The sequence below is a fragment of the Centroberyx gerrardi genome, chromosome 15, assembly GCF_048128805.1.
Source record: "Centroberyx gerrardi isolate f3 chromosome 15, fCenGer3.hap1.cur.20231027, whole genome shotgun sequence".
In the NCBI taxonomy this organism is placed as follows: domain Eukaryota; kingdom Metazoa; phylum Chordata; class Actinopteri; order Beryciformes; family Berycidae; genus Centroberyx; species Centroberyx gerrardi.
This window is the reverse complement of record NC_136011.1, coordinates 12,535,420-12,560,040: the sequence shown is the minus strand read 5'-3', so window position 1 is coordinate 12,560,040 and position 24,621 is coordinate 12,535,420. Positions and strand designations below refer to the sequence as shown.

At 41.8% G+C, this 24,621-nt stretch overlaps 1 protein-coding gene across 1 annotated transcript in view; it reads left to right on the top strand.

Annotated features, from left to right (window-relative positions):
• The window catches only part of LOC139913411 (uncharacterized), a 30,143-nt gene extending 5,724 nt beyond the window's left edge, over nt 1-24,419 (top strand). Inside the window, exons 8-27 of the mRNA XM_078288917.1 lie at nt 1-54; nt 346-399; nt 1,146-1,187; nt 3,618-3,722; nt 6,283-6,336; nt 6,478-6,531; nt 7,580-7,681; nt 8,658-8,708; nt 9,161-9,364; nt 11,187-11,240; nt 12,177-12,221; nt 12,513-12,557; nt 12,655-12,717; nt 13,165-13,200; nt 14,861-14,905; nt 15,452-15,595; nt 16,715-16,781; nt 16,922-17,062; nt 20,645-20,722; nt 24,137-24,419. Of these exons, the coding sequence (XP_078145043.1) occupies nt 1-54; nt 346-399; nt 1,146-1,187; nt 3,618-3,722; nt 6,283-6,336; nt 6,478-6,531; nt 7,580-7,681; nt 8,658-8,708; nt 9,161-9,364; nt 11,187-11,240; nt 12,177-12,221; nt 12,513-12,557; nt 12,655-12,717; nt 13,165-13,200; nt 14,861-14,905; nt 15,452-15,595; nt 16,715-16,781; nt 16,922-17,062; nt 20,645-20,722; nt 24,137-24,255 (1,557 nt within the window). The 3' untranslated portion in view covers nt 24,256-24,419. The remainder of the gene's footprint in view (nt 55-345; nt 400-1,145; nt 1,188-3,617; nt 3,723-6,282; nt 6,337-6,477; nt 6,532-7,579; nt 7,682-8,657; nt 8,709-9,160; nt 9,365-11,186; nt 11,241-12,176; nt 12,222-12,512; nt 12,558-12,654; nt 12,718-13,164; nt 13,201-14,860; nt 14,906-15,451; nt 15,596-16,714; nt 16,782-16,921; nt 17,063-20,644; nt 20,723-24,136) is intronic.
• The last annotated feature ends 202 nt before the right edge of the window (nt 24,420-24,621 follow it).

The following is a 24,621-nucleotide window of genomic DNA, read 5'->3' as shown; positions in this document are numbered from 1 at the left end:
GGCCCTCGCGGACCCCCGGGTTTATCTGGCCCTGCTGGAACTCCAGGACGAGAGGTGAGTGAGCTCAGTCTTCCTTCTACTCCGCCTCACGCCCTCTCTCTTAGTGGGAGACACACACACACACACACACACACACACACATCAGCAGATAAAAGACGGCCAACAGCATAAAAGAATGTCAGCTACCCACTGTGCATGAACAAGTACGATGTGTCACAGCTCCTGGACACAAATCCCCACCAACAGAGATGGGTGTAAAAGCAGAGGCTAAGAATTGCAGCATTGCATGTCTCCTGGATGTCGTAGCTGGGGGTATTGATAACTCCTTTTTTGTCTCAATTAAAGGGCTCCCCCGGTAGAGCGGGCCCCCCAGGCCCTCCTGGACCCCCGGGTGAACGAGTAAGTAAGCAGTTCAGAACTTCCCCATCGCCGCACATCAGTGGTGCTGTCAACTACTGAGTTCATCTCAAAATCAAAGTCACAGTGCAGATTGCAGCACATGAGTTAGGGATATTTATCAGGCACTCCTACTGTTCTGCTGTTCGCTAACCAACACTGCTTTCAGGAAAAGTGTTTCAGTTTATGACAAATTGGCTGCACCCTCTTGTTAGCACATGTAAGACATCCTGGTGCAGTCAACTACACATGCGTGCGCCCACACATGCACACACACACACACACACACACACACACTCACACACACACACATCAACTTGTCTTTCAAAAGTGCGTGTAAGCCCCACCATTTGGTTCTGATAGCTGTAGTATGAGTATTATAAAAGTGCTGCTGCTGTTGCATAAAAGCCTTGTAAATTTAGCATTTTTAACCTGTTTATATGAATTGAATGTTTACGCTGTGCTTAATGTGCTGCAAGGACCCATGAAACCCATTTACATCCCATTTTATATTTTCAAAAATACACAGGCTGCTATTCAAAATTATTTGAGTTGCTGAACTAAAATGTATTAAAAACTTTTCACTTATCCTTTAAAAGCATATGAGATGGTGTCATAAGCTGATATTGTGCAATTTACAAGATGCAGTTGTAACAAAAGCAACATATTAGTGAAAAATTTCAGATGTATGCAAGATGAAATTATGTCTGTGACCATGCTTCATGGATATTTTTTTTTCTTTTTGACAGACTGCCTTGCCAATTGTTGGAGACATGAGTGCTTTGCTCAAGGTACTTTTCCCCTCATAGTTATGACAATATGAGCATTTGAGAAACAATAACATGCAAAGATGTGCTTGATTTACTATTAATAAAATGAGCAATGTCTGTTTATTTCAAAGGGACCTACAGTACTAATATAAATGGATGCCACTGGTGTATAGAGAAAGTAAAAGCCCTTGAGTGCCTCCATCAGGATGATTGGAAGAACTGTCTCTAGAAAAGACTGGAATAATCTTTCACAAGAGTTGCAGTATCACTTGTTTGTGAGGGGCGCACATAGCACATAACACAGTCATATCATATGACAACATTTTTTAATAGCACATTTGTAATATTTTAAGTCTTCATAGCAGCTTTCTTATGCATTGATGGAATGGGAAGATAAAAGGCATATCATGCCAATGCAATGTGAATATGAGTGCAAAAACATTTTAATACGGAGATAATCAGAAGATGCCCCATCAGACTCGCCATCTGTGGACAGACAGGTCTAGTTAGTTTTAGATTAGTTTTTGCTGTGTGAAACTTTTGCATCCACCATGTGAGGAGTCATAAAGAATTCATCAAATTTATTTTCATTTTGTTGCCATGTGAGTTCAACACATAAAAATCATCCCTAGTTTGGTTTGTCTATATCATTTTATTTGGAAGTTTATTTTTTCTCTCTTCACTGTAGGACACTGCATGTTAGAGACATAACAGTATGGTTGAGGATGACTTTCCTCATTCAGATTCAGTGGGACACCAGTGGGCCTGAATGGGCCAGCAATAATTAAATGCCAAATTTGGAAAATTTGGCTATGTCGCCCATACTGTTTGTCCTACAGTCATTAAACATGCTACACAACCTTAGAGATACACAAATATTTTATAAACCAGCCCAGTCAGATAACTGCTTAATCTCCATTACAAAACTGACCATAACTCCATGACAGCTTGCCCAACTACCATTAACTTGATATATTAACTTGAATATGATATATTCAAGCCGGTTGGCTTTGTGTTGGCATGTTTAAATCAACTGATAAGAGGAATTTGATATTTCTAAATCTGGTGGGACAACGTGACTTGTAACATATTGTCTTATAGCTGAAAGTGGATTTGAACAATCACTATGAAACCTGGTATGCATCAGGGTTGTTTGGAACATGTATGCTAAATTTCATGCAAAACCAAACAAAAAAGTCCAAATAAGAAAGCATTTTGAGTATTTAACCACTCACTCGCTATTATAAAAAATGGTTAATATAATCTCCATAGATGGATGGAGAAAAAGTCAGAGTTCTGACTTCATTTTCAGAATTCTGAGATTAATCTCAGAACTCAAATAAATTTTTCACATGTGGCCCTAATCCTCTTCCGTACAGACCAAAAGTAAAAGTATGAGGAAAAGAGAGAAAAGACCAAATACTTATACAGTGCATATTTATTTTATGCCGTCAGACAAATGAAAGACAGTTCAATGGCAAAAGTTTCTATTTTGTGTCTGTTCCCTGTGGCCTTTCATAATGGGCAAATTTCACATAAGCCAGTGTGTTACAGTGAATGACAACCCTCCAAAATTAGAGATTTCTTGTGTTTCCCGTTATTTGCCACATATTTGTCACTTTACACCATGTTGTTATCTGCAGGAGAGCACTTAGCTAAATTGACGCTTTTTGTTTTAAGACTTTGTGCATTTCAAATCTGACAATACATACAATGCCCTCACATTACTAATTGTTGATAGAGAGCTTAAATGCCACTGATGCCAGTGGTCTTATAATTTTGCTAATTTCTGTCACCCCTGCCTCGGCTGTCACCCCTTCTTTTGTCCATTAAATGTTCCATTAGATTCTGCTGTAGTTTACAGCCCTCATCAGAGTCAGTTAATGGGCACTCTAATTGATACTTTCAATACTTTCATGAAACCTACAAAAAATGGACTAAAGTCAGGCATTGTTCTTTTTTACTTTCCATTAGTAAACCCAGTAGTAACAATCATTCATTATTTTGCTTTATTTAAATTATTCCCTTGTATCTTGGCAGATGAGTAGATAACAAGGCTGTATAAATTTCCATTTTGTATTTCAGACTCTGTTTCTAGTTTTATGCTGTGCATTAGACTTTTCCCCAAGTTGGAGCCCTTACCTCTTTCTGTAAGGTGCAGTGCCTATATCTAGACTGGATAGAGGACAATGATATTTAAGATTCTCACCTAAATGTCACAGTCAATGAGTTTGACAAAGTTCACCACTCACCTAGATGAGAGACACTCTTGGTGGGGCCACATTATTTCTGCTCTGCAGACATTTAGAGAACATTTTGTGTCAGTTGGGGTCTTGTCCTCCACCCAGGGGATGTGAAATAATAAAGGGCGCAAATGCAGTGCACCAACTCATCTTGATGAAATCTTATCTGTGCCACCACTTTTGCTTCCTGCTTTCCCTGCACTGGCAGAACGCCTGCAGTGTATGCCACACAAGAGTCCCAGGCCTGCCTGGGCAGAAGGGGGAGAAGGGGTCCCCCGGAGCGCCCGGAGTGGAGGGCAGGGAGGGAGAGAAGGTAGGAGTCACTCACCAGCATGTCACTCCAATTTGGAACTGACATTGCCAACATGCTTATCTGACCGTGACACTTTTCAGTGCTAATGGGGGTGGCATATCAAATGCTGTGTGTGTGTGTGTGTGTGTGTGTGTGTGTGTGTGTGTGTGTGTGTGTGTGTGTGTGTGTGTGGACATATGCTCCTGTCCTAAACAGGGGGATCAAGGTGTGAGAGGCCCTATCGGTAACCCTGGGAAAGAAGGCCCAAAGGTAGACAATACCAGGCATACATATACCCAACATTATATAACATTACTGTGGTTAGTGTAATTTTTGTGAATATTAATGAATTATCACACTTCTCAGCATGCCAAAAGTAACCACAAACATGATCGCCTTGTTCTATAATATTGTTTAGTGAAGCTATTGTTTAATCTCTTATATCCCCCGTAAAAATTGACAAACACTTTTCAGAAATCACATTTTGGATTATCCTTGGCAGCCTAGCTAGCTCCTCTACAGCTCATATTATTCCATACACTCTTATGTGCTGGCTGCAGAAGTTGTTGCTATGGATACAGTGTTGTACCACGGTGAAATAGGCTAGGCAATTCCAAGTCCTATGCTGTAAGAGGTGAACAGACATTATGAAGTTTACAGACCTCAGCCTTTAATTTTAGGCTTTTTCATGTATGGTGGAAAACATTAACTTTCCCTTCCCTCACTGGTCTGCCGTCCTGCAGGGAGTAAAAGGAGAGAGAGGGTTCCCAGGCCCTACAGGAGATAAAGGAGATGAGGTGAGGAAAAAAAGGTTTGCCTTAAACTAAACAAATTAATCAATTATTTATGTAACCATCAGGAAGTCACTCAGGATATTAACATTTAGAGGTAGATTTTCAAAAGAATCTAAATATATTGTAATACCTACCTCAACCTGCACCCTGTCTACACTAATCGTCTATTTTCAAAAGAACCTATCAAAAGCTATCCTCGATCCTGCATGTGCACTATGCTCCATCCTTTGCACTCTCTGAGGTGCTGTTTCTCAGAGACTGTAGCCCATGCTGCCTTTGTGCACTAATTAAAAAACAAGGCTCTTTAGAAGTGCTGAGAAGCAATTCATAGGTCATCTTTTAGCAATGAACTGCGATGGCAAAAGAGAATGAGAATTACACTAACAGGCACATTTGCTATTAGACTTGATAGGCTCAATGAAAAAAACATTCTCTTCAGCCCTATTAAAAGTTGTTTTCCCTCTAAACAAAATGAATGGTAGTAATAATTGCATGTAAATGCAATCTCCACAATCCAACAAACACCAAAACAAATGAAAAACAAATCCCTTTTCTCATCTGTGAAAAGGAATAAAGATGCTGCATGTAGGAATGTCATTAAATGTAGCACAGTAAAATTAAACATTACAACACTTCAGATTCAGATTCAGAAAAAGCTTTATTGGCAGGAATCAAGTAGTATTGAGTGTTGCCATTGCCAAAGCATATTACAATAGCACAGGATAAAATAAGGTACAATTTAGATGAATATCACACACACACACACACACACACACACACACACATACCCCACACCCCCCACCCCACCTGTCCCCTTAAGTGACGTTGGCCTGTAATTGACACAAACAATAAACTAGCTAACGAGAGCAGAGATCCATCATCGGACTGATGAAGAGTATAAGTGTTTGTACACTTTGGCAGCACATACAGGTGCAATTTGAGGAAAATCATACCTGAAATTCTCCATATTGTCCCAAATTATTGCATAAGCAGATGATTTGTGTAACTGCGATAGTTATTTTCTTCAGTGCTGTGACCAGAATGCTGTGAAAGTATCTTCTTACTGTGTCGCAAACAGCCATTAATTCAGCTGGGACACCTTGGGAACATATCGATAAATTCAGCATTTTCATGATTATTTCACTTATTTATTTAATTTTGTTTTCAGTAATAAAACATTGAAAAGGCTTTGTGTTGTTTCTAAGAAGTAATATACATATTGGAGGTGTTTTTACCGCAGCAGAAGTCTACCTACTCAATAGTCTCTCACTAGGTGGAAACTTCCCCACGCACCATGGTTTGTGAATCACAGCAGTGACCCATTACTTTGTTAAATTGAACCAAGGGAGGAAGCCTGGATGTCTGGCGATATGTTTTTATAAGGGAAATTAAACTTGACAGATAAGCACTGCAGATGGACTCAACATAATTAATTTTTTACTTGGCGTGTAAGCGAGCGTGTTCACAAGTTTGTGAGTAGGCTTGGCGTTCGCCGCAGGGAGTCTTCATTACACCTGTTACCTTTCAAAGAAAACTAAGTCCTCATCTTACCTCAGAATAGGTGCAAGGCAGAGTGGAGCATGGAGCACTAAAGTGCATGTGGGTCCTGGTGAAAGATCTGCACATCGGAATGAGGGCATCTTTCCCTTTACACCCTTTCACTTTATGTTTCTTTAAAAGCCCACATGAATGAGCCATATAGGTGCATCGTTGCTATAAAATTTAATGTGAATTATCTTTGTTATTGAGAAATGATATGAAATCTTAATCCACTGTGTCTCTTCCAGGGTTTGTCTGGGGTACCAGGACTTCCAGGTGTGACGGGTCGTACAGGAGCCCCAGTAAGCAGCCCCAATCTATTTCATAATAACACACCACAAAGCACCTCTATATTGTTCAAGGTCTTTGTATCATGACATGTTCAATGCTTTTCTATTGAGGTGTAGACCAGATTTCACTGTTGGATGCTCTTCTGTTTGCAGGGGCTTATGGGTAGACCCGGTCCAATGGGCCAAACCGGAGGAAGAGGAGAGAAAGTAAGGTGTTTTGCTGATAAAGCTTTTGTCTGCATAGTGTAGGTAGCGAGTCTTATGTCTTCCTGGGTTCTGTGCATACAGTAGATGGATGTGCACACTATATGCCTTACTCACAAAGCCATTTTAGCTAATGTACATGGTAAGTGCTCAGATAGGTAGATGAAAACAATGGCTCAGTTATGAATATATGGCTGTCACTTGCAATATAAGTAACATTTCTTTACTCACTATTTTCCACTATTTTCCAGTTCCATCATTAATCTTTAATGGTAAAATGAAAGAAAAAATGACTCCATAGTTCTTATGATACAAATTTACACATTGTGGTTCCATACTTGCCAACCCTTACTATTTTCCCGCGGAAACTCCTGATTTTCTCCCATGGTGTCATTTCTCCCGATTTCTTCCTATATTTTGATCAAATTTTAAAATCTGCTCATTTACTGTATTTGTTGAAAATAGTAACACAAACAAATCTAGGCCCTACACAGTCACTGCTGTTTCCAAACAGTCAATAAAATACATTACGCCAAAAATGTAATGTGCTCTAATTCGAATTAAAAGATGCAGATGCAGTTTTTGTACTATACATTTCCATATCCATATCCATATATTCATAACTGAGCCATTGTTTTCATCTACCTATCTGAGCACTTACCATGTACATTAGCTAAAATGGCTTTGTGAGTAAGGCATATAGTGTGCACATCCATCTACTGTATGCACAGAACCCAGGAAGACATAAGACTCGCTACCTACACTATGCAGACAAAAGCTTTATAGTTTTTGTACTATACATTTCCATTGCTATTATATACATAAAAAGTCACCAGAGTGCAGCAGATAAGGTTTCTGAATCTTATTTTTTTCCGGGGGAGGACACCCAGCCATGCTTTGGCTTTGATTTCTGGACTTTCAAGGTTGGCAAGTGTGGTTCCATATAGTTGGATTGTGCTACCAGGGAACTATGCTTGATATATATTTCCAGGCAAAGCCATAATGAAGAATCCCTTTGCTCTAATGGTCTTTAATGGTTTGTGTTTGGCAGGGGAGTGAAGGCCCCCCGGGCAGAACAGGGCTTCCAGGGCCTCCGGTAAGTTCCTCCTCCCTCATCAAGAAGCAGCTGGTGACAATGACTCACAGTGGCTCAGTTAGGGCCATGTGTTCTCCAGAGCCTTCACATGTACCCTCCAGTAGACTTTCTGTACATGTTATCTAGTTACAGTACCTGACTAACTACATTCTTTGCATGTTGAAAATGTTTGAACATGGCTTCTGGCTTTTATCCACATTGCACAAGCATCTTCTTTTCTCCTAATTTAGTAAAGGTTAGGGCCAAAACTCTGCGTTGGCATTTCTTGCTGCAGAAACGACCATCAGCGCACTTCATTTTGCTCAGTCTCACAGTGTTTAGTGTAACGAGAGTAACACAACTGACGAACAAGTACAAATATGATGAGATTGTGGCGACCTGCTCGCTGGCAATGAATCATGTTCCCTCCCTTTAAAAGGCCAGTGAGTAAGCACTTCCAAAGGCAAATCTATAATTCATCAGCCGTCCCCTTGAACCTGCTGTGCCCCCCCACACCCCGGTCTCATAAACTGCAGTCGGGGAGGACAGGGGATGGCTCAGTGGCCTGAAAAGGGCACAGGCATCCACTTGCTTCTAAATGAGAACCTTGACTCCTTCTCTCCATTTACAATAGCCGCCCTCCCCCAATCCATCATGGGGAAAACATTCTTTTCTGCTCTTATACTGTCCAAGAAGTCTAGATTATCTAGTTCTTACAGCCCAATCTCTTTTAATCAGTGTGCTCTTTTGTAGTTCTCAGATACTATAGTTTTTGAGTTACCAGCGGCTCGAGGATTAAATAAGTGCACGGCTCTCTGTTCTTCTCTGTTCTTCTCTGTTCTCCCTCTCTCTTCCCCTCTTCCTCCCCCTTTTTGTAATCACCAGGCGGTTGAGCTATTGATCTCTCTCATGTAGCATTTAAGGGTTTAACAGTGTGTAACCGCTCCAGACCTACTGTATAGTTTTCTGCAAGACTATAGATGCATAAAACCCACAGAACAGGAGGGAAGGTCTGAGAAGAGATGTCCGGTTCACTGCTATGATTGTGTTTTAGGGTGTCCCCTATGTGGAGGGCAATGGGATGAGCAGCCTGTACAAGCTCCAGGTAAAGACTTTTCACATGACATTATCTCAGCGATGTAACACATGTCCGCGGGTAATAGAGTGCATGTTTTAGCGCACGTACACCTTCCATCATATTGGCAGAAAGGAATCTGTGCATGCGGTTTAGGAAAATGTGTTTGACTCACGTGGCTTAGAAACTGAATTTTTATTTCTCTCCCTATACATTGTGAACACATTTAGTCATGAAACAATAACAAAAAAATATCTTTTCAGAGTGGTGGAGCAATGTTAGGACCTCCTGGAGCTCCTGGTGCTCCGGTAAGAATAATCGCTGTTGTGCCTGAAGCAAATCTGTTGCAGTGTACTATGGAATAACTCTAACACACAGGCACGCTGATACTGTATGAGCTGCACAGCCTGGGAGACCTGAATAACAAACAATCTGACTGGCCCTGCGGTGTTATCGTGCCTTCTGAGGCCCCTATATCACAGTCAATCATGTTCATTGAGAGCCGCTGGTTGGCGAAGGCTAAGAGGCCCCCTGACTCTCAAACAGGTGTCCCTGACCAGCCCCAGGACAGCACAACATCGTTGATATGCAGAATGGACTCAGAACTTCAGCCGCTCTGCACAGTGCCAAGTCGCAGTGACCCGATTTGCTTATCAGCTCCCCCTGCTCCTCTTATCAGACAGTTGGTAATCTTGTCCAATCCCGGGAGACATTCACTCACAGGCCCTGCAGGGATCCATCCACCACAACCAACACTTCAGGTGGCGACAAAAAAAAAAATAGACACTCCAATCTCCCCAGTGCACAATGCACATGGAGCACAGCTGAATCCTGAGGATGCTTCTCCCCGTACTGCATCCATCACAGCCAAACGGCTCCACTGGAGCAATCAATAAGAGAGCATCTTAATCAGTGTTAAGAGGGACCAGGGGCCTCGTTTGGCAATAATTCCTTATTTTTGGACGTTGTTGAAACCAAAACCTGAAACATGCATGGCACATGTTTGTTAAGCATCAGCACTGTGTCATAACCAGATTATATTATATGAGCTTGATACTTAATTTTTAATCTTTGAGAAAAGTTACATATAACTCAATGTAAGCATGATTTACATTCAGAAATAGTAAGAAAAAAGAAAAAAATTATGAACACTACAAATTGTAATGACACTAACATAGCTGCATACCATACCAGTTGAATGTTTCAAAGTTTATTTATGACTTTTATGTTAGCAGTTGTCATATTCACTGGAGTGATCTGTCATTTTCTTTTTTTTAAGGGTCCCAAAGGAGATGATGGAACTGCGGTGAGTAGAACTTTTCGATTGTGGAATATATTTGTATAAAGTATTTCTCTTGTGTGCTGCCCAACAAGATGGAGAAGTCAGAGTAGCTAGTTGCTTTCTAACATTGTCTCTATGGCTCACTACACCATAAGTCAATACACCCTCAAGCCTGAGCACTTAGCCACACTCAGTAGAACTCCAACACCCAACAAAAAAAACCGATCACATCTGCTGCCAGTATGAAATTGCTGTGCCATATTGTCTTACCAGCGGAAACCTATGAACCCTCTCTACTCTTTGTACATCCCTTTTAATGCCCTGCCCCCTCCCCAAATCCTGAAACAATCCACACAGACATGGAAACAATTCGACGCTTCTGGTATCAACTTGAATTCTTTATTCTCATGGGGCCAATTGCATTTTTTATTGTTTTGTTGCAGAGCGATTTTTCACCAGCATGTTAATTTGACATTTTAATAAATTGTGTGAGCGGCTCCGGAGCTGTGGTGGAATTGCCCCAATCCGTCTCACAGCTGATCCTCTGGCTGGCCCACTCTCCCCTTAGCCACACTCGCTTATTCATGACAATCTACATGTGTGACAATTACCTGCACAATCCGTCTATGTCAGCGCCCGTTGCCCCTCTATACTGTGTAATGGCATTTCTCCATGGCAGCTTGAGCAAGATGAGGCAGATAGAGGCCATCACTTTTCGAGCGCAGGGAATTGGTCTCTATTTTTAGTGCCAGAAGGCAGTCTAATTGTAATTTTCAAATGGAGCTCTTTTTTCGATCTCTTGTATACCCTACAAGCTGTGACAGTGTATGTCATAGAACATATAGTGTAGTACAGTGAGATGGAAGTACTGACCTCCTAGGATTGCATTCATATTGACCCATGAATAGTTGTATTACTGTAATACCCAGCCAAGGGTATCAAGAGGAGAGATGTGAATGGTGTGAAATCTGACAGAAATGAATTTACTTGCTTTAATGTAGCTTTGATCTGCATTTGCTCGCTTTATGATAAACAGTTATTGACAATCTTAGAATAATACCCTTTGCCTTCGAATATCTTTTCAACGAACTCGTAATCCTACAGAGCGCGAGACAAAAATAGCATCATCATTTTTGGTAACGGAGAGGGGGAACTAGAAACACTTACTTTATCTCAGCGGTGACTTTTTCTTGGTGACACAGTAAGTGGTGTGTCATGTGTTGCAGGGGGAACCAGGGGCCATGGGATTACCGGGGCTTGAGGGACTACCCGGTGCCAAGGTAAGCTACATAACAGTACCGGCCCAGAGGACTCTCTCATCCGCCATGACCTAACCAGATTACAGAGTGAGGGAATGTGCTTCTCTTGTACCTCATTCGCATTACAGTACATTTGAACAGTTTCGTTCTAAAATGAGATATCCAGCATTTGAGAAAACTGAAGCCGACTCTTAAAAAATGCTTACTGGTGTGAAAGTGAAACACATTATGGGTTACTATTAAAGTTATGAGTCATTCTAATGGAAAGTAATTATGTTTTGGAGAATTCAATCACCTGTACTTTTTGAAATATTGACTGCAGAAACTTTCTGAGATGGATATACAGTATGCTATAGCATTTTGGAATCAAACCCTTCATATAGTTCTGTATAGGAGTTCTATCGTACAAGTCGTACTGTTTTGTATTAAAGTCTGCTCAAAGAAATCACTCCTCACTGCATTCACCTCCGTGGAACAAAATTAACACTACATGCAACTTTTCACAACTTCCTACATCAAAATCTGGATGGCAAAGTTGACACTGATTGACAGTTTATGACTGTGTGTGTGTGTGTGTGTGTGCATGTGGTGTGTTGGGATGGTGGAGTGTTTCAGTTTCCATGGTATCCAGAGTGAATTATCCTTTAGGGGAATATTGTCAAAAAGGTGTGACATATGCAAAGTGTCTCCTGTTGAAAAATGGAGAATACTTAAGCTCATAAAGAGGTTGTTTATCATAAATCCATGTTAGAGGTTTGTCTGAGTAAAACGTGTCTTCTTATTTTTTTGAAAGATTGCCTTTGTCCAAAGATTGAGGAGCCAAAGAGCACCCATGATGCCCCTGTATTGACAGTTTCTGACATCAGTTTCTTTGTGTCTGCTTCACATCATGGTGATTTATGTGTGTGGTTTATTTTATGTGTGTGTCATCTAACATGGCTGGAACTTTTCCTTCAGGGTGATATTGGTTTTCCTGGCCAGCCTGGTATACCAGGTCCTTTAGTAAGTAATGCTTTTTATTCATTTACTCAGACTTATACACCTTCTTGATCAATCATCTCTATTGACAATGTTCATAAAGTACACAGAATAGCAGCAATCTAAATAGTCCCGTAATAATAATACTATACTGGATATAAGGAGAACTTGTGGAAAGAAAGTGTGGTCTGTTGGGTAGCTATAGCAGGCTAGTAGGTACATTATAAATGGAAGGCTGCAGAGGTGCAGTAGATATGACACCATTGAGGACCTGTCTAACACGGGCTGTTCTCTTCCTATGTACGTGATTGACAGGGGAAGCCCGGCACTCGCGGAGAGCCAGGGATCCCAGGAGAGCCGGTGAGCCTCAGCCCCTAACTCTCTTTCAGCTGTCAATCCGCACGTCATTCCTTTGTCACTGCCGACTGACACATGGGCTGTTTCTGTTCTCTGGCAGGGTGAGAGGGGGCCGCTCGGAGAGACAGGATTCCCAGGGCCCGAGGGACCCCAAGGTGTTCCTGTAAGGACGCTACGTGAATGCTTTAGCTCTTCCCTTTATACTCGCTACTAGAGATGCTGCCAAAGCACCTTCCAATGAAGTCCAGGGTGGAAACAGGGCTTTGAGTAACAGACTGCTCTATTGCATCAGCAATTTTACCCATTGTTGTTTTAGCCTTGTGTGGAAAAAAGAACATGATTCAAGGACAATATGGAGAAAATAAGCATGTTAGCTATCACTTGTCCTGCAGATGATTACATTACTGTATGTAATTACCATCAGAGATGGTTTCTGTAATTTTCGCTGTAAGCACAGAATGGAACAGTGTTCGCACAGCAATCAGGATCATTATCCCATGGTTGAGATATCTCATTAACTGTGGAGATTACTAGGAGTGCAACAGTGCTGATCCAATCGAAGGTGGGAGCTGATACAAATGTCTTTGTTTTTGTTGTGCTCCTTGAGCAGGGGAGACCTGGAAAAGATGGAATTCCTGGATACGAGGTGAGCTGTGTGAACACGCTGCAAATCCCCTTATAGAATGTGCTTCACAGCAGCCGAGCTACAGAGAGATGGCACAGCAGATTTTTATCTCCCCCCCCAAGCTACAGCATCCTAAGAGTGCATTAAACGTATTTGCATATTTGAGCATTTTAACGATAAGAACTAAATGGAATCCTGCAGATTTAAGGCTTTGTTGACTTTTAGTCTTTTTATCCTAATTATACAGTTAATGCTTTCAGGCAATGATAAAATGTTTGTAATAGAGGGCAGCAGACTTTTAGATTAAATATGCATTTTCCTGCCTGATAAGTGTTTAGATGAACCTGAGAAAAACTGAAACAAATAGTGCTGTAAAGACTGCTTTTTAGGGGACAAGATGGAAATTGTTGTACACTATATACCACACAAGTACATACAGAATGGGTTCACAGAATGCAAAACACATCTGCCAAGCATAGCCATGCCTAACACATTATACAATCTAATGCCCTAACTGGATACTCTATGAATAATACTGTTCTCTGATGTGTGACACTTTGTCACCTAATACCTGAATGACAGGTCTGACTGTTTATTGTTTTCTTCTTATTATTAGTTATTATTCTTCCATCAAAATCTCACCGTTGCAGAGAGCCATTCTAAATTCTTACCCTTGCTGTGTTACTTCATGTCTCTCTGCCTTGCTGTGTGATTGTTTGGTGGGGCAACAGTGCCATCTAGCAGGTGGCTTTGCTCCTCCTCTGCCTAGATTCCTTGCACACTGCTTTGAGGTTTAATGTAATGCTCAGGGAAGCACATTTCAGTGGGCAAGATGATAGATTTAAGCCTCCCATCAGGCATTGGGGAATACAGAGTGCTGCAGATTAAAGCAGGCAGAAGAGAACAGCATCACAAAGAGATGCCCGCTTTAAAACCACATCATGCCAGATTGTCTTTTGCATGGCTCCTGTAATCCTGCAGGAAATTGATACAAAGATGCTCCCAGAGGTAATGCTGTGAGCACAGTAAAGGAAAGCAATGAGGAGTGACAGGGAGGGATTGGAAGACACAAGATGTTGTGACATAAAGCCAGAGACAGGTATTTTCTTTCCCAGCCCCTCTATACAGTAGAGACAGTTGGTAGGAAAGCAGGCAGTTCTCAGACGAAACAGGAGTGATGCAGAGGAGCCATGACATTGCAGAAGGTGAAACACTATACATAGAGACGTTATACAAGCAATACACCCAAGCCCTGTAAGAAGCAATCAATGTATAGTTTGATAAGTGTATATTTTTACAAACTCAAGCAATAGTAGTTGAGCTTGCTTACAGTTTTATAAGCCAAAGGAACAGAAACTTCTGCAAATGTGGGAGCCAAATATGTAAATCTGAACAATATACCAATATACCAATATGGTGAATTTAAATTACACAGATCTGTGCAGCAAATGTGAAAGACTGAATAATAGAAGACGTTGGAGTATTGTGTTGGTCTCTGTTTGTAACTGAATATCAATACTTTGTGGGGAGTAGAAAGAAAGTGGGTGATGAATTTAGCTTCAGGATCAGCATAATTTCTATTTCCAATACTTACAAGTTACTGCCTTGCCTTGACAACAAAGTGTTCAAATTCAACTTGAAAGTTGTATAATTTGTTTTTTTTCTGCTGTTTTTTCCTCAGGGAGCCACAGGTAGAGCAGGGGACAGAGGATCCAAAGGAGAACGTGTGAGTACTTTCATTCCTGTTTTCCTAAAAGGAAGCTGTTTTTATGAGGCAAAATATCATGCACAAAAAGGTTTTGATGAATACTAATGAAAGTCTTCACTTCTGCACAAAATGTGACTAATCCCCGCGAGCGCATAAGCACTAGATAAAGGCATTTACAGCTCAATGCAGTTTCCTATTGTATTTGCAAGCACAATTAAAGAGCTCTGTCACACTTCTACAGTAATCTATTGCAAATGCTGGTAATAGAGGATAGAAAGTGAGGCTCCTAGATTTACAATTGGCTACAGTCCCTCAGGAGAGGTGAGTGAGTGGACACAATAAGAGTAATGGGTGAATGTGTACAGCATGTTTAATGATACAGCACCGGTATGAGTCAAGCCTGAAAAGAGTAATGTCAGTGTTGCATCATATGCCACCTTCTCCCTGGTCCTACAGCTTTAATGTTTATAGAGCTCAACTGGAACTAAATTGGAGCAAACGGTATGGCCTACATCAATCCATCAAAAAAATCAGTTGTGATGTGTCTGGGCTCCATTACTGCAGGGTGACCCAGGGATTCCCGGAGAGAGAGGTGTTCAGGGCGAGAGGGGACGGGCAGGGGATGGTGGAGTGATCGGACCAATAGGACCTCCAGGCCAAAAAGGAGACATCGGCCCTCCAGGACCCTTGGGTACAGTAAACCTCTTGGTAAGTTGGAAAATTTGCAAATACCTCTCAGTAAACAGAGACTATCCTCCCAGATGATTAAAACACATCAGCCTACTTCCCAAGCTTGTGTAACTAGCACATTTCTCGCTCCCCGTATGGAAAATGGTGCAGCCAGCCACAGATTTCTGTATGAAACATCAAACGAGGCTTTGCAAGTGAGGCTGCTGTTCTCTTCCTGCTCAACGCTTCCCACTCCTGATCAACTAAGCGCAACAGAAGGTCAGAGAGGGAAGGAGAGGGAGAGAGAGATAGAGACACAGACAGAAAGAAAGACAGAAATATGTGGGAGTAGAGCATTGAAAACACCTCCGAGTGTCACAGACATTTTAGACATACGCAGTTACATAAGTTATATAACATTCTCGGCAGAGATGAAAGGCATGCTTTTTGAATGCTGAGACTCGAGGTCCAGCTGCGAGTGTACGCCATTGTTTATGGAGTAGGGGCCTTGCAAAGTACTTTTAATACTGTTGAGAAAGGCACCCATGACTGACATTAAGTGTCATGTCTTGTTAGAACCGTGGCGATCCACACCGACCTTGTATTGGATGTTGAAATTCTTTTAGTGGCGGAGCATTTATTGTCGTACGTTTGCCTTGGCTTTACTGTATGCAGTTAGCTTTAAAAGCATAGAAAGCTGGCATGGCAATCTATTCTTTCACCAGTCAAAGCATATAGACTAATAGAGTTTATTACTGAAAGATGGACATAAAGAAACGGCAACAAATCTTTTCATACAGTGCTTCCAAAAAATCAATTTTGCTTCAATCACCTCTCTTTTCAGCTAGGTTCAAGGCAAAAATGCTGTGTTATAATGCAACATAGGATCAGACAATAACTATAAAGTAGACTTTGAACAGTAATCTGCGCTCCCTGCCATTGATTTCAACACAAAATTTGGAGAAACAGTCTTTGGGTTGAGAGACATGGCAGGCAGCAAGTTGATTATTATGCCATGATAACTTTCATCTCTTTATCTTCTTTGCTGCCATTTCTCTGTGAATAAAACATGAATTACTGCTGTCTCTTAATTGCATTCTCTTAATCTGTTAAATATGTTTTAGTGAAGTTTGTATGCTTCCCCCCCCCACCACGCAGAATGATGCCAGCTCCATGGAGGAAATTAAAACGTTTATCCGAAATGAAGTATTGAGGGTCTTTGAAGGTACAGATGTTGCCTCCAAAACTGTTCCCCATATTATTCTGTATCCATTTTTCTCTATATTATCTCTCTCCGTTCTATCTTTTTCTCTCCAGTGTTATCTCTAAGCATTCTAAACGTGAATATTAATTTCCCCCCTGTAGAGAAGCTATCCAGGTATGTCATGCTGCAAAAGACTCCAGCAGCCATTTTAGCATCGCAAGTTCAGCAAGGGCCTCCAGGACCCCCCGGCAAGGACGGTCTACCAGGCACTCCGGGAGACCCTGGACCTCCTGGTCCTCAAGGTAGGAACCACTAGCTGGAAGCTAAACTGCTGGACTTCAACGCTCTCCACTACTGCTAAAATTTGAACTAGAAATAACACTCTTAACCTTCGATTGCCCTAAACTATTGGTGAAACCTGAGAATTAACCCTTTGTTTGTAACTGAACAAAGTGACATTTATGTGTGTAGACATGCCATATATGTGTACGCCTCATTGGTGCTTTAATGTACTTACTGTAGCACCTCAAACAGTTTCTCCAACTACCTCATACTGTACCACTCATATAACCTATTGTATTGAAGGGAGGCAGCCTCCAGTACATTACTGTGTAACAAAGGCTGCAGTTTGAAAGGTTAAAGTCTGTGGAGAGCGACCACACGTCAGTAAAAGATGTTTTGCCATATGTAAAGAGTTGAAATGGCGCACTAGAGATCGCCTGTGATGAAGACTGGGGGGGCACCAATGTAGACTGACACTTTGTTGTAGGGATTCATGGGTATTTCTCTCCTGCTAGACCCATATATCAATGCAGACTGAGGGGCGGGAAGCAGAGGAAAGGCCAGGAGTGTGGTGCGCAGCGGCTCTCTCTGCTCTGGGAAATATGAAGACAAACGAAGAATTGGCTGAGAATAAGAGAGTAATATCAGTGTGGACAGGGAAGAGCCCCAGTATTGATACCTCACCCCGTGAAAGAAAGCTCTGAAAAACAAAAAGGAGCGTAGTCAGGAAAGAGGGCGGACACTCTTTATCAAACTGGTACAACTTTCTGACTGCTCATACTACCCGTACATCACTAATGGTTTGCTGCTCAGGCTTTATACCTTTCTCGGACTTGCTTAGAATTATCCTACAGCAGAACTACGGTGTCTTAACTTTTGAAGAGACAGCAGTGTGTTGTGTGCTGGTGCAGATCAAAGCACCACTGCATTGGCCTCTGTCTTTGAGCTTTGTATCTACCTCACATCATTCAAGACCATTTACAATTTAACTCACTACTATAATATAAGATGCTGCTTTCAGTCGTCAATAATATAGTAAAAGAATGCGACTATTAGACTATAAATATTTGTGCTGTGTAAATGCCGTTTGCATTACACACGATGTCTTGGATTTTGTTTTGCCTGTTTTATTTTGTATGCTTCAAAAGAGTGTTTTATAGGTGATTCTTGATGCGGCTTTGCAATAAATACTTATTGAAAATAAAGAGGAAAGTTATTTCCCTTGATAAATCAAAAATTCAACAACTTTTTAATTTTTTCTTTGTTGACTCGTGCCTCCACTCAGCTGGGGAGAGAGTTTGGGGTAATATTTCCTCATTATTTCTCGTCATCCTCCACTGGAGACTGTGCTCCTCTGGAATATCCAATTTGACTTCTTCTCCAATATGCCAAAATGAATAGTTTATGGAGAAAAATAACCCCTCTGTTGAATTCACAGTCTTTTTTTTCCTCATGGTTTGATTTCACTTGGGTTATAGTCTCAAGCTGTTAGAGAATATCCATAAGGAGGCATACATGCAGGGGGGGAGTTCTTTTTTTTTTTTTTTTGTTTTTACTGCGTCTTTTGTTGTAATTGAATGTTCATTTATCATTCTATTCATCTTTTCCTGAGATCGTAATGAAAATCCTCACTGATGTAAGTCATTGTGTTAGTGTATATTTCATACATTTTACCTTTTGTTTTGTTTAACCTATATATTTTTTAGTTTTCTATTCAAGGTTACTGTATGTATGTTTATTACGTAATACTGAGCGAAACAAACTGTTTTCTTCATGATATCGGGCTGTAAACTGTAGATTTCAGAAATGCTCTGCATTGTGCTGTACAGAATGGTAAATATCGGTAAATATCCCACAGTAATTGGTCTTTGATGGAGCAGCTGCTCAAAGAAAGGTTTGCCTTTTCATTTGTTAGACATAGCATGAATAAAGAGATATTGCTGTTATCGCTGTTTACAACAGTGTGCAACAGGTGCAGGACTGCAATCCTATGAATCAAGCATGAAAAACCACTCTGTGGCGACATTATTTTTCATTATCGTATTTTGTGCATTAGTGCCTCTAGAAATGTTTGATACAGTTCATTTTCAACCAAGTAAAGACACACAAAGGCATTTTCGATTTATCAGTGAGTGCACCAATTCAACGTGCCACCCAAGCTTATTGCCCTGTGTACTATTCAGTATTTTTTTGCTTAAGGTACAGTGCTCTTTTCTCCATGGAACGTCACCTCCCTGAGTGAATGCCCCAGGCACCGTGAGTGTTGAAAGAAGTCTCATTATTGCGGCAATGTGTGGATAGCCCCTCTCTCTTTGAGACCCAGTTTGGGAGCATTCATAAGCCTTTTTTCTGAGATTTTCTCTGCCTTGTAAGCGCTGAAGCGTTTCCCCTTTGGGCCTGGCAGTGCAATGCTTGATACTTCTGTCAATGTTTCTGATGCACTCCATGCAGCCACTGGTCCTGAGACTCCATTACTTTAAGCGCCTCGCGGGGAAATATTTTCACAGCCCCTCACATTCTGACTTGGTATGCTGCTGTTTTGAACTGTAAAGACTTATCAGCTTTATTTGGTATGAGTTTGCATGGAGTGATTCTGATAAAGCCTTATGAATAGTATGTGTTTGTGTGCATATTTCTATGAACAACACACTTACTGGACTGGGTTGAAAACTTGCAAATGCTTTGATTTTCTACTCATTACCCTCTTTTTTGACATGATAAGCATGTGCTTGTGTTCTTCACAGTAGAACTTATTTTTATATATTTGGGTGTGCAGCAGCCAATCACCATCTTTAGAAAATACTGAACATGATTTTAACACGAGTGAATCTAATTTTCTTTCTGTGACCGAACAGAATAAGCTGTGTGCATATTGTTGTTAAGGCACTAGTTTTTAGTTCATTTGACAATGATGTATGACGTCTTCCTTCAGAATTACATCCCTTTTGAACTTTTTGAGTCTACTTGTCGTGAATAGACATGATTATTCCTTTCTGTGGAAGGAATCACCCTTTGATTAGGCCTATCTTTCCTCCCTGGTGAATGTCCTTGGTGATCCTCATATCTGACCTCTGATTGAAAAAAACCCTCTTTGCTCTGTTTGGAAGTCTTCAAAGCAATTTGCTTGTGGCCCTGTTGTTGTCAGAAAGGCCATACAAGTCCATGGTGCCTCTCACTTCGAAGACAAAAGCACAGATGGCTTGTTTGATAATTTTTATTTTGACAGGATGTCAGTGGGTTTTGTATTATTCAAAGGCTTGGGTTTGAAACTGGGAATTCAGAGTAGCCTATTTCTACACCAACTACCAAAGCTGCTCCTCTAAACTTAAGTATGGAGTTGATGCTTGACATTGTAGTCATTTTGATGCTGTTTATAACATCAAGAAGACAATCTATATACGTAAGTCCCTGGACGAATCTAAAGGTTGCATTCTTTGGAAAGTTTATCCTCATCCTTGAAGGTCCTTTGATTGTAACATAACACGATATGGCATTTGTACTAATCCTACTTATCACAAACTCCTGCCACATGACACCACACCGGTCTTGTCATCTTTGAAGCGTTTTACTCAGTCCAATCAGAGTGTTGTGTCTGTCCTCAGGCTACAGGGGTCAGAAAGGAGAACGAGGCCAGCTTGGTCTGGGGTTACCAGGAGATCCAGGACCCACAGGGCCACCAGGTAAGACCTGCACATTGGCCTGAGAGGCTGTAATAGTTTTGGTACTTTATGTAATGTACTGTACCTTATGTGTGTTGAAATATGTGGTGAAATGAAGCTCAGCCCTGTTCTGTGGGAATAATATCTCCTTGATTTTCCAACATTTTGTTATGGTCAGCAATGAACATGAGGAAGGATTGGTCCAGGAGAATGTATTTCATTTTCTTCTGCTTTACTTTTGAGGCTTTTTTAACTTTAACTGTGTATTTACAAGCAATCATTGACAGTATGACAGCATTTGAAGTACAGCAATAACATGGAAATTTGAATGGTCCCAAGATATTATTATTACTGCCAGTTGTCACATGACTTGGCACCAACCATAGCCCATTGAAGCTTACGGTCACAGTATCTCCGCCAAGGAGATCACTTTCTAACAATCCAACCACAGACGCTCCAATACACCACGTCTGTCACAAACAGACCAGTCACAGCAGTGACATGGGAGCACTGCCTCCTCTACATATGCCTCTGTAGATCACAGGTACAGCATTCTCAAGCGTGTTTTCTCCCTCATCCAAGGAAAAAAGTGTGATGAAATACCTCACTATCAGAGTATTGGGGTTATGTCAAGTCACCTTAAATTCTCTTTCAAGCTTCATTTGGCATCTCAGCCTGTAGGAGATGGAGACAGCTCCTGTATTGCGCTGCGCTTTCTGAAGCTGAGGCACTGCTGTGGCATGCAGGGACCCCAATAGAGGCCCTACAACAATCAGTGTTGAAAATAGATGCCTTCATGTAGCACCGACGCTGAGGACTGTCTGCGTCAGTGAAGGAGCAGTGACACCCATTCTGTAAAATCTGACAAAAGCATGTGGCGGAGCCCAGCTTGCTGTTGTCCTGAACAGAAACTCTGTTGAACAAGGCCCCAGATGTTAGCATGTCCCGAGTGGAATGAACTGTAAGGCCCACAGGAGCCCCTTGCTCCGATAAGCCAAAAACACAGCCTCCTCTAGCCAGTCGGAGAGATGAAAAATGGGCTTACCTCTCTGAGTTCCAGCCCACGACACCAAGAGTTGATCACTGACCCTAAACTCCCTCGTCCTGCCTACGTATGTACATAATGCACATACTGGGCAAAGGCAACTCAGCTCGCTGGAGAGGAGAAATCAGAGGTGCTGGGGTGAACAGCCATGATCGCACTGGCCTATTGTGTTGGTTCCAAAGCCCACATGGCAAGCAGATATAGCTGCCAAGTAAACCTTGATTATCCAGTAGGATCATAGGCGTGCACGGAGCAAGCAGAGTAGGCAATTGCCCCTGCCCTTTTGTCCTAGGTGCCCTTTTCAGATTGAAATACCAAGACAGAGTTTCTAAGCAAGCATTGCTGCACAGATCACCTGAGGAGCTATAAGCTAAAAGGGCTTATAACCAGTCTGAAGGGCATTTATATAGCAGTATTTCCATTATATGGCTATTCAACCCTGGTGCACATGCCTTATACCTCTCTTCAACAGCTTACAATTGGTCAGCAGTGAGCGTTTAAGGCCAAATGAATGTTTTCATCACTTGCCTCCTTCTCTTGCAGAAAAAAATCTGTGCAGAAAAAATGTCTGTAGCTCTGCCAAAAGTCTGAGATGCCAAACTGCATTGAGAAACAACTATTAGGGCTCGCCTGTAAACACAACTGTAATCCTAGGCCTCTATTTATCTTGTCTATGCTTTTTTATACCATTAACAGTGTGTTACTTTTGGTCTGAATAATAGCCATATTTTTAAAACAATAGCAGATTTTCAGAAATTTCACCCTGGGGGAGCATCATATGCCCCCAGACGCCCCTAGCATTTCTGGGGAAGTGCCCTTTACAGATTAGTTTCATGGTATTTCTGCTTTATCAGACAGCTCACAGTGAAAAGAAACAGAAAAGGCCATTTTCAAACCTAAGACGTTGCATTTACATGGGTGGCATCTTAGCCACCACACAGTCCAGAAGTTGCCCTTTTGAAGAATTTTGCCCCTGCCCCTTTCAGAGTCTGTGCATGCCACTGAATAGGATTTACCCTTATCTAGCATGTCCTGCAAAATGTATAATGATTCTGTAGATGAGGCCCTAGCATTCTGGATAGTCTCCACCACCTTTGGAGGTAGACCTAGTGCAAGTTGAGTCCAGAGAGCCACCTGCTGTAGATCAGGGTGGTAAATGTCCCTGTACTCTTGGGTTTACAGGTCCCTGCACAGTGGGAGCAGCCAGAGCACATAGGACAGGAGCTGCATTATGTCTGCCAGCCAATGTTTCCATAGCCATCGCTTTGCTATCTTAATGAGGGACAGCTTGTGCTCCCTCACATCCACATACAGCAGGTTCCCCCTGGACACAAGGCCCACCACCGCGACATGAGTCACACAGTTACAGGAGATGCACACAACTCACACATTATCAGTTTAACTGCAGGGAGCGAGTGTGCCCTCCTAGCAGCTGATACAGACTTCAACTGTGGTATTGTGTGTTCTCATGAGGACGTTACAACCCCGGAGAAAGGGCAGCAAATGTCTCAGCGAATGAAAAGCAACCAATAATTTAAGGGTAATTTATGCGAGTGTGACAGCGGCATGATGTTCGTTTGCTGTTCACTGCCCTCGCCTCGTGAATGGAACCCCCGCCTGTTAGGCTTGAGTCTTTCATTACCATCTTCTAGCAAGTAGGTGTAAGCTGCCATGCTAGCTAGGTCATGCTCACTTTGGCGCATTAGCTGCGTGGGGTAGCTAATGTGTAAACACTACCACCACTACCTAAAGTCTGCCATAAAAACTCTGACTTAGCTAATTGAAAAAAAAATCATTAATGAAAATTTGTTACTTAGCAGTGATATTGACAATAGAAACCATAGTCCTATGCCTGGCAACAAAGTCATTGATGGCTTGTGTGTGGACAGCTAAGCAGGAGATGGATCCGGTCTTGATGAGGAGAGCGTTGTGGTCTTCACAGGGAAGAAACAGGACTTCAGTACCTGTGAGCCGTGCACAGTGGCAGATCAGGGAGGCAAGGCTCGCTTGTCGCGCTGTAACTGGTCTGACTGTGACACACATGGTGTAAATGGAGCTACAGAGGGCTCGCTTTTATGTTGAGATACTGTATGGAACAAAGTAGAAAAAAAACAAGGCCAGTAGTGGAGGAGAGCTTTGTGTGCTTGTACTGTATCTATAGCATACGAGCATGAGAGGGAAGGGAGGAATGTGGATAGCTTCGCCACTGCTGCTAGCTGTTGCTAAGTAACTTGAGATCCCAATGTCAGATGACTTTTAGAATGCTGTGTATCTCTTCATAGTGATGTTTGGGAGGGGAGCAGGCTTTTCATTCCAGTAATGAAAAGCCCTGTTGAAGAATGATAAGCTGTAAACACGCTACAAGAACTAATGTCTAATTCTGTGTTAAGGCCTGCCTGGAATCGGTTCTCAGGGCGCTCCTGGCTCTCCGGGGCCACACGGGCCCCCTGGGAGGTGTGACCCCGCTGACTGTCTCCCTCCATCCTTACGATCCCGGAGGAACGGTTAGTCCGGTTCGACGACAGCCACCCAGCTCCATTCTTATCCACACAGCCAGTCACAGCCAGCGGCATGGCATGGAGCGAGAGACGGCCCATATCTGACAGACTCACAACCGACTGCTTGTGTTCACTTTACAATAACCTTTGGATGCAGTTGGGTTTTTTTTTTTTTTCTGGGATTGCTAATGGGTTTGTTTTGAATGCAATAGAAATCTTTCAAGTAATTTTTGCTATGCTGTACTTTTAAATTATTTCTTGTTTTCACATCCCCTACTGTGACCTAATGCATTCCATGTTGATTCTCATTATGTCTTTCAAGACCATGAAATGAGTTTGTTTCTTCAAGTTCAATCCTGTCTGAAAAAAAAATTATC